Source organism: Phaseolus vulgaris, chromosome 9 (assembly GCF_000499845.2).
Source record: "Phaseolus vulgaris cultivar G19833 chromosome 9, P. vulgaris v2.0, whole genome shotgun sequence".
Lineage (NCBI taxonomy): Eukaryota > Viridiplantae > Streptophyta > Magnoliopsida > Fabales > Fabaceae > Phaseolus > Phaseolus vulgaris.
The window spans coordinates 23,949,554-23,960,443 of NC_023751.2; the positions used below are offsets into that span (position 1 = coordinate 23,949,554).

Sequence of the window (10,890 nt, forward strand, 5' to 3'; positions counted from 1 at the left end):
TCATTCGTTATTTTTAAAAACACATGATGCTCACATCACTGCTCTTCTTGTGTATGTTGACGACATCGTCCTCATTAGAAATAATACTAATGAAATCACTCACATAACCACATTGTTGCATTAACATTTCAAGATAAAAAAATTGAGTGATCTTACTTGCTTTTTGGGATTAGAAGTAGCACGAAGCAGTGTTGGAATTCACCTCTCAAAATGAAAGTATACAATGGATCTTTTACATGAGACAAGGCTGCTTGAATGTAATCTTGTCCCAACACCTATGGTCCATTCTTCGCATCTTTCAAGTACTCAAGGTGTTCCACTAGCTTATGCAGAGTCCTCCTCATACCACCGACTGATAGGAAGACTAATCTATTTGATAAACACTAGACCAGACATTGCCTTCAACGTGAACAACGGATAAAACATGACCAGGTGCATTCTCTGGATTCTTGGTGCTCCCCTTTCATTCATGGGGTGAATAGCTCTTTCTCCTTCCTCTTGTTTCCGCAGAATTAATCAAACAATATTGAGGATCCGTGTCTACTCCGTTACTAAGGTCAATCACTTTATCGATATCAATGTTCCATTACAATTTTACCCTTAAAAGGTGTCTCAGTGGATTTGAAGAAAAAGTATATAAATTACTATTGATCTCGACTCGTAAACAACGTGGAATACCATAATATATTCATATTGAATTTATTTAGATTTAGTTCTATTCTAACTAAAGTCTATAAAATGATTTCCAAAACCTACACAGAATATTTAATTCGGTATTCACTGTTTTGTTTTGTTGACATGTTGCGTACTTGGAAGTTTATAATTTGTTATGAACTACCACTCCACTAAGGTGAGATATTTACATGGTGCCCCTTGCTTTTTAAGTTTCAGCCATGACACCCCTGTTTTCCAGGAACTATCCTTAGTGACCCTTATTTATAAACAATCACTTCTAACTTCTCTTGCCGCATGTTTGCATGTACCTTCAGATAATAACACTTACAAAATAACTAACCATTGGATAGTATCATCACTATGCCACACATTTCAGTTTGGTAAGCCCCTCCAGCATTACAAGGGTCATCAACACTGACAAGTACATGTTCCATGGAATGAAAACAAATGAAACTAAAAGTAAATAAAATTAAGTTAAAAAGAAACTTTGAGAAACAAAAGATGAAAATATAAAAATAGATTAGAAATATGTATGAGTTAAAAAAAATCATATGAATCATATTTATATACATATTAATATATTAAAACTTGAAAATTAAAAATATAATGTTACAATTTCATAACGTTTATTATTTTTAACTTCTATATTATAAATATATTTTAAAAATACCCAAGTATAGGTACTTTGTTAAGAAACCAGTGTTGTTTTAGTAACACCTGGCAGACATTTGCAATGGTAGATCCCACAAAGTAGCCGTGCTTATCAGGAAAAATCTGCTATAAGATCCATTAAAGAAACGGATATCTCTTAATAAACATTTTTCCTTATTTCTTAAAATAATATATTAGGAGAAATTGCATATAAAAAATTGCCCTAAAATTAATTAACTCAATTATACAGTTCATAGTGGCTGGTATTAAGTTTGAGGGCATGCATAAATGGTAAAGGTGGACCAATAGATTCCAGCTCTAGTTAACCAAGTCCAAAAACACAGATAGGAAAAACATAATTTTTTCCAACCGTACCGAGATATGTTACAGGCCATATATGTGCATCAGGCATAAGCGCTAAGCGGTTCATTTGTCGATCTTTTTGGCTTCTTTCTTTCGCTTCCTTTCAGATTGAGGATCTTTGGCTTTTAAATCATTGGAGAACGTCCTCAACAAGCCAGATAGATGTTCATTCCTATGTCCTTAATCCAAAATACACAATATTAAACAGATCGAAACAAAACTCGTTTTCGTTCTCTTGAAAAACATTCAGAGGTTATGAAACTAACCACAAAGTATCACATCTTCCATATTTACAGATTTACGACTCGCATGCTGCGCAAATAGATGAAGATCCTTAGCCAGGCGCTCTGCTCATAGAACGTCCTTCAATTTCATTATTTCAACTCAACACTCGCATTAATAATAAAACCTAAACTAGTCTGTTGCCACCGATAAAATAAACAAAAGCAAGATATATGCACTGCTATATTGATAAACTCGTAAGAGACATTATGTCATACACGTTGCAATCACACGATTATAGTATACGGTGCCGTTTAGGTTAATTCTAACAAGGTGCCGGCAGAAAAGGAATGTGCAGCGAAACGATAGTGATGTTTGTTACCTGTATACTTGAAGGCTAAGTCCGCGATACAAGTGACTACGACTTTTGAAACTGCCATGCCGTTTTGTTTTGCTGCATAATTGAATTGCCGCGCACGATAATTAGGAACTCGAATCTCAAACGAATTACAAGTTTAAATTCGTGAGAAGAAGAAGAAGAAGAAGAAGAAGAAGAAAGAACCTTGAGATTCGGTGATGGCGATTGCAGAGAGTCTGAATTTGTCTCTCAAGATCTTCATTACCGCGTCATTTTCCACTTCGCTGTTCGCGTCCGCGCTTTCCATACTTTGTTTTCGATGGAGGGAAACCGAATGGAGGGAATATTTTTATATTAAATGGGCTCTTCTGATACATGGGCCTGACACCAATACAAGTTGGGCCTTAGCCCAGGATCCGACCCAACTAGGGGTTTATTTTTGGGCTATTTCTTTCTGCACCTCCATAGCTTGTTGTGTCACTCCATACCTTTTAAAATATAAAAAATATTCTTTATTTTATTGATGTTTTCGAAATGACTGATAAAAAAAGGGATTCTATAATATAGAATGAGTTTATTTTAAAAAAAATATATTCTAGATTATAAAATCTAGACGATATTTTCGGATTATGAAATTCAAAGGATATTTTTAGATTTTATAATTTAGAAGATATAAATAGAATAAAATATATTTTTAAATTGTTTAATTCATAATATATTTTTTTAACGACAAAATTGTTTTTCTCCTGAAGTATGGAATATGGGGTTTCATGAGAAGTTATGCAAGTGCAGGAATAAAGGAAGAAAGCCGTACTCTTGACGTAAATCCTTGGAATAATCTAACAAGAAGAGTAGCTCTTTTAAAGGAAAACTAGTATCTACACTTGCTCTAAAATTCTCAGTTCTAAAAATAATAGTGCTTTTGTTTTTTTCTAACTATTTTTCTAATAATATTCCTACATATAGTTAAAAAGTAATTAATACAAAATCACTTATATTGAAAAGAGATCAATAATTGAAAATTTAGTAATGTCTTTTTGCCTAATTTTGTGTTAATTAAATGGTTCTTTAATCAATGTGACAGAATAAAAGAAGTATCATTTTGAAATGGAGTTGCTATTAAATATTAGAAAATGACATCGATTAGAGAAAATATAAATGCTGTTATGAATAATTCGATATGAAAAAACAAGTCAAGTTCAGTTAGATTTGACATATATTAAAGGTTAAAAATTAAAGAATAGAGGAAGTAATATAATACACCATCATAGTAAAATTAAAATCCAATCTTTATATCATCTATTGGTTTAGACGGATTGTTTCACATTTGTTGTTGCAACTACAAATTTTCAGTCTGTTTAAGTATTATTAGCATGACAAATTTAAATAGGTTAAAAAAAATATTATAATTAATATTTTTTTGATTAATCCTACACGGATATTCTTTAATGTATTGCATTATTGAAAGAGAGAATAGGGTTTTTTTGACCATGAGGGGTTATTTTTTTTTGTTTTTATCAAAATGGGGTCCGTTTAAAAAAATTTACAAATTTAGGCAAGTCGTGCCAATTCGATACGACTTCATATGCAGAAGTTGTCCCAATTAGGCATGACTTCTGTCATGTCATACTAAAGTCGTGCCAACTTGGCACGACTTCAACCCTGTCATACTGAAGTCGTGCCAACTTGGCACGACTTCTGCCCCGTCATAATTTTTATTTTTATTTTAATTTTGTTGTTTATATATTGGGTAGTAAGTTATGTAATGTTAAAAATTAATTTGATACATAATTTTGTAAGAGTGTTAGTTTTAAGGAATAAAAAATTGGATAATCGTGTATGGATCATGTTTGACGGTAATGTAATACAATAACTTGATTATTTGATTAATTAAAAATGAAGAAAATTGTTATTGAATTTGGAAATAAATACATAAATGAAAATTTATTGTATTTGGAAAATGAATAGAGAATTATTGTTGTGACTTTGCAAAATAAATAGCTTGAGAAGTAATGATTTTACAGAACACGTAATGATGAGAAAAGATTAATTAGAACTAAACAAATTAGTAAGATTCATTACAAGATATAAAATAAAACTAGATATAAAGTTGAACTAGAAGTAAATTAGTTATGGGAAGACGTGACACAATGTGGTCTTCGTATTTGTTGTCGAGGTCTTCGTGGAAGAGGATCATCAACGACATGTTCATCATCGTTGTTATTGGCTTCATTATGAGATGCTGGTGAGGGCAGTGTGGGTTGATAGTGCATGGATGATGTTGGATTATATGCAGAAAGAGGGGTGAATGCCGAAGTTCCAAATATATTTGGTGGAGTAGAAAAAGTACCTGAAGGAGAAGGTAAAAAGTTATACATGTAAGGAATCTGATGGTATGGAGAACGAAGTGACAGGGCAAAAGTCCTGCCAACTTGGCACGACTTTAGTATGACATGGCAGAAGTTGTACCTAATTGGGACGATTTCTGCATATGAAGTCGTGCCGAATTGGCACGACTTGCCTAAATTTGTAATTTCTTTTTAAACGGACCTCATTTTGGTAAAAACCAAAAAAATAACTCCATCATGGTCAAAAAACCATACATAGAGTACACTTTAAGATTCTCATGATAGCTTTCCGTGGTGATTATAGGGATTATGCAGCATGAATTGTGAAAACTTATTAATAGAGTAGGTTAGCTCAGGACGAATGAGAAGAACATACTAAAGTGCAACAATGACAGATCGAAATAACGCTGAATCTTAACATCTTTTGGAAGCTTTAAGGATGCGATCATTGGTGTAGGTTGCAAGTTAGAGTTAATCATATTTTGAATATATCTTCGTTGAGATAAGTGTAAGTGTCCAAAGTTAAGAGTAGGGACTTCAATACCCAGAAAATGATGTAGTGGACCATGATCTTTGAGAGTAAAGTTTGAACTGAAAGTGATGATGAGAGACTTGATAGGATTCAAACTTCTTATACCATTGTCTAGGTGTTTGCTTCAGACCATACAAACTCTTCTTCAGATGACACACTAAGTGTTCCTTGCTCGGTTCTTTATAGCCTTTGGGCCACTCCATATAGATTTATTCTTTGATGTATCCTTCTAGGAAAGTTGTTTTGATATCAAGTCGTTGAACTTTTAGGTCTAAGTTAGGTGTTATACCCAATGCTACTCTTATGGAGGAATATTTCACCACTGGTGAGAATATCTCATAAGAATCAACTCCTTTCTTTTGATTGCACCCTTTCACAACAATTCGAGCTTTATACCTTGGTCTCGGGCTTCCTTCTTCAGTTTTAAGCCTATACACCCATTTGTTTTTCAAGGCTTTTCTTCCTTTAGGTAACTCCACCAGATCATAAGCATGGTTCTAATGTAAAGAGTTCATCTCTTCTTCCATGCCTTTGATCCACTCCCATTTCTCAATTTACTCCATAGCCTTTGAGAAGTTTTGAGGTTCACCATTTTCTGTCAAAGTAATATAATATTCTTAAGGATACTTTGATGATGACTTTCTTCTTCTTTCATAGCGTCTCAATTCAACTTGCATTTGTTTCTCTAAAGGCTCAGATTCTTGTTGTATTTGAGGGTCTAACAATATTTGATCATGATCTGGTTGTTCATCAGTCTGGTCAGGAACTGGATGAGTAGGATCTGTCTATTGGTTTATTTGATCAGGATCTATCTGTTGAGGAATCTCTCCCCTTGAATCAATGTGATATTTGGACTTGCACTGGTTTTTCTATTGAATATCTTTGATCGTTTGATCCTCAATGAACACAACATCTCTGCTTCTAACAATTTTCTTCTTTATAGGATCCCACAATCTGTACCCAAATTCATCCTTTGGGGACCCAAGATATATGCACTCATTGGCCTTAGCATCTAGCTTTTTTCTTTCATCCTTTGGAATATCAACAAAGGCTTTGCATCCAAATACTCTCAAATGGTTGAAGGATGCCTTCTTCTTGTACCACATTTCCTTTGGAATCTTTCCATCTAGAGGTCTTGAAGGTGTTAGGTTTATAAGACCAACTGCAATCTTTATTGCTTCACCCCAGAAATACTTGGGAGGTTAGCACCTTGTAACATGTATCTGACTTTCTCTTCAATAGTACGATTCATCCTTTCGGCTACTCCATTCAGTTGATGAGTCTTTGGTAGTGTCTTTATCATTCTAATGCCATACATCTTTCAATAGGCATCAAAAGGACCACGGTACTCTCCACCATTGTCTACTTTCAGACACTTAAGCTTTTTCCTAGTTTCACATTCCACTAGAGCATGAAATTCCTTAAATGCTGACAATAACTGATCTTTGGTTTTCAACAAGTACACCCATACTCTTCTTGAGTGATCATCAATGAATGTAACAAAGTAGTAGGCTCCACCAAGAGATTTTTTAGATGGTGCACATACATTTGTATGTACAAGTTCAAGTACCTCATGTATCCTTGAGGGATTGCCTAATCTCTAAAAACTAACTTTGCATTGTTTACCATAAATGCATTCAGTACAAGATTCCAATATTTGACCCTTTATATTTGGCAAGTGGTTTTTGGCGAGCATTTGGAGTGTTTTCTCACTCATATGCCCCAATCGTCTATGCCAAACATCTTTGGAGTCTGTAGCAATATTTGCTTCTCCAAAACAAATTCTTTTTTGCATAATGTAAATAGATCCTTCCTTTGAACTTTTGGCAATTATTAGGTTCCCTTTTGCTAGTTTCCACCTTCCAGTACCAAAATGGCTTATAAAATCACATCATCCAACTTACCCGTTGAGACAAGGTTGAGACGCATTTCTGGAACATGCCTCACTTCCTTCAATTCAAACTTGTTTCTTGTGTCTATTAGTAGCATGATATCACCAATACCTATAATCTTGCTTGTAACATGATTTCCCATTTTCAGAGTACCATAGTCACATTTCTTGTAATTTGAAAAGAAATCTTCACGTGGACTTACATGGAAAGAGGCACCATAATCAATTATCCAAGAGCAATAACCATATGCAATATTTAGGTAATTGTCTTCTCCAATAAGAAAAAAATCATCGTCAACGTCGATGATTGTGGTTGGAGTACAATCCTTCTTTTTTGGATAAACCAAGTCTGAATGGACAGTTCCGGCTTTTTGATCTCTCTTCAGAAATCTGCATTCAGATCTCTTATGACCTTTTTTGCCACAATAATAGCATATTGTTTTTGTGCGAGATTGAGAACTGCCTTTAGCTTTGCTTTTGTTTCTTCCACGGGATTCATTTCTCCCATGGGTTTCACCTCTTTCTCGTTTCTCAATAACATTTGCTTCATATTGAAAGTTTGTACCTCTTTCTTTCCTTCTGGATTCTCCATTCTACAGACTGTCTGAAATAGTGTCCATTGAGATTTTCCCATCAGGGATTGAGTTGCTGAGCGTGACTACTAGTGTCTCCCAACTTTCAAGCAACGAACTGAGTAGCAAAAGTGCCTGCAACTCATCATCAATCTTCATATCTATCTTTGTTAATTGATTAACAAGACCCTTGAATGAATTTAAGTGTTCCATCATACTTTGACTATCCGTGTAGTCATGTTTTACCAGTCTTCTAATAAGAGATGCTTTATTTCTTGGAGTTTTCTTTTGAATCATAGATTCAAGTTTTGTCCATAACTCACAAGCATTTGTGTATTCGGACACGTGCTCAAACAAACTTCTATCAATATACTTTTGAATCATTGCATCAGTTTTTCGATTCAAAAGTTCTCAATCTTTATCATTCTTAACTTCTGGCTTGTTTATGCAAGAAATGGGCTCATGCATATTCTTACAGTATAAGTGACCCTCCATCATGGGTTTCCAATAGGAATAATTGTCTGTTGTCAACTTGAACATGTCTCCATCATAAATGGCTCATTCCATCTTGTATCAGAACCAAACTCTGATACCACTGTTGGGAAAATGAGAACAAATTCTCCCTCTTTGGTGTAGATACAAAATGGGCACTTGCAGAAGTAATAAGCAGATAAAAGAAAAATAGAGCAAAATAGAATAATGACACCGAGAATTTTTAACGTGGGAAAACCTTCTCAACTTTTGAAATAAAAACCCACGGGACCTATTTTAGAAAATGTCTCCACTATGAAAGTAAGACTACAATATTTATTTCTTTCACTGTGTGAGGATAATACTCAATCTCACCCAACAAAGATGGAATAAAATGTCTCTCTAACCTTTCACTATGATTTCTAATCTCACACTATGGTAGATATGTATTCTCTCATTTATTCTCTATGTTGCTCTTCTCACTTACATGTCTTTCTCTTCCTCATAAGTTCCCTTTATATAGAGAATAAGAGGAAGACTTATCACATAAAGAGGTAGTGGATAATTAAAACTTATCTTTCAAGAGAGATATAATTCAAAAACTTTTGAAATGGCCATCATTGAATATATTCAATGGATCAGTTATCAAAATTCATTGGTCATGGACCCATTAAAATCAGGTGGGATTCCCGACATATTATTGTAATATAATAATATATAATGTTTAAAGTTATTTTTTTAATTCAAATATTTATATTATCAAATTATTATAATAAGTTATCAACTAGTTATAGCAAAATAGATTTAAACTTCACGTGTCAGTAATTAAGTAGAACATTTCACCAAAAAACAAAAAAGGCACTAATTGGTTCTTTCAATTATTAGAAGAAAGTGGTGATATTCAAACTCAGCCATTAATCACATTGTACACATTCCACATTTAATTTTAATGTTTAAATTTTTTTATAAGATTAAAATGCTACATTTAGAATACTACTATAGCTAAAGTGACTTTAAGACAGAAGAATATGTTATTAATTATTCTTCTCGTGTATTTAATTTGTAGTCTTAATCAAATTTTAAGTAATTAATACATTTAGTTATTTTTTATTAAATATTTAATGTACGAGTGTTTAAATTTTTTTCTTTAAATATCTTGTTATCTAATTTTATTTTTAATTAATAAAATTATATGATTAATATTTTTACTTTTTTTATGTAATTTAATAATAATTTATTCTTTCTCTTTTCAATATTCTTGAACTGGTCTCACGGTTACTTCACTCTTCAAGAGTAAATTGACTAATAAGTATAAATTGAAAAAAATTAATTAAAGAAAAACTAAATGACGATTAGTTAACGATAAGATTCAAATAAAAGGATACCTATAAGAAAATAAAAAAATATTTTAAAGACTCAATATATAATATTTAATTAAAATATATAAAATTATAAGATAATTAAAATTTTAATTAAGTTAATTATGTATTCTTTTTCTTAAAACTGTTTGATTTGGTTTCCAGTTTAAAGTTGAATGGAACCCAAGAGAAGAGTATAGATTGAAAGCTGCATTGGAAAGAGGAAACTTAAATAAAACAAACCAACACAAGACTCTACGTTAAAATTATTATTATATGGAAACATGTTCACGTGCATCTTTACGTTTTACTTCTTTCTATCATTAATAAAAATAAAAATTAATTTAAAAATGTTACAAAAATTTATATTAAAATTAGAAAAAAGTTCGTAAAAAACAGTCATAACATTTTTTATTGTTTATAATGCTATAACTATATTTTTTTATAATTTTTCATCAAAATAAAAAATAAATTTATACTAAAATATATAAAAATAGTTATAAAATATTTAAAGAATAGTCGTAAAAAATTGTGTATAATAAAGAATAGTAACAAACTACAATTTCACTATTAATTAGTCGGAGAAATACATAGACTTTCATGTATGTGTGTTGCATCTTTATTAAAAATAATATAAAAGATAAATAATTTTGTAAGGAAAAAAGTGAGAATTAGAATTGAATTGAGGAATTATGTAGTTATTTTTAGATAGAATTAGAATAGAATTATTTTACTTTAATAAAGAATAAAATTAATTTATTGAAATTAACATCTTACAAAAATAGTTGTATGCATGGTGTAGATGATAGAATAAATATAAGACTTTAATATCCTTTATAAAAGTTACATTTTTTATAGTATATAAGTAGTTATAGTTCTCATCTTATAATTTAGATTAAGATATTTAATAATTATAAGATTAAGATATTTAATAATACACACAGGAAGGAAATCATCAAATAGAAACCTATTTTTAGAGACCAAACTAATTAGTTGCAATAGTAATTAAATTAGAAACCATTTTAGAAACTAAAAAAAATTAAATTAGTTTCTATCATTGTTAAATAGTTTTTAAATTGGTATCTAATTAGCAACCAGGTTTTAACTACCAATTATTTTAATTATTTAAATTCTAAATTTGGTAGAAAAACCTTGATTACTAATATAACTAACTTAGAAACCAAAAATTTATTTAGTCCCTAAAATAGTATCTAATTTAGTCACTGTAGTAACTAATTATTTTTTGTCTATAATATTGGTTTCTATTTCATGATTTTCTTGTAGTGATATAAATAAATTTATCTTATAATTTGATTTTATAAGATTGAATTAATATTGTATTTCTCATTAATGTTATTATTAACTGATATTAATAAGAATGTGAATGACATTATTAATTGTTATTAATTGGTAGTGATAATATATTTGTAAGTGGCAACATGCTAGACC

General features: G+C 31.3%; 1 protein-coding gene across 1 annotated transcript; it reads right to left on the bottom strand.

Annotated features, from left to right (window-relative positions):
- Positions 1 to 1,530: 1,530 nt before the first annotated feature.
- On the bottom strand, positions 1,531 to 2,590 carry LOC137822696 (protein MHF1 homolog). The gene is made up of 4 exons (XM_068627641.1): positions 2,474 to 2,590; positions 2,294 to 2,365; positions 1,956 to 2,036; positions 1,531 to 1,868 (listed from the first exon to the last, which is right to left on the bottom strand). Exons 1-4 carry the CDS (start codon positions 2,574 to 2,576, stop codon positions 1,753 to 1,755), a joined length of 372 nt encoding a protein of 123 aa, XP_068483742.1. The 5' UTR covers positions 2,577 to 2,590; the 3' UTR covers positions 1,531 to 1,752.
- Positions 2,591 to 10,890: the final 8,300 nt, after the last annotated feature.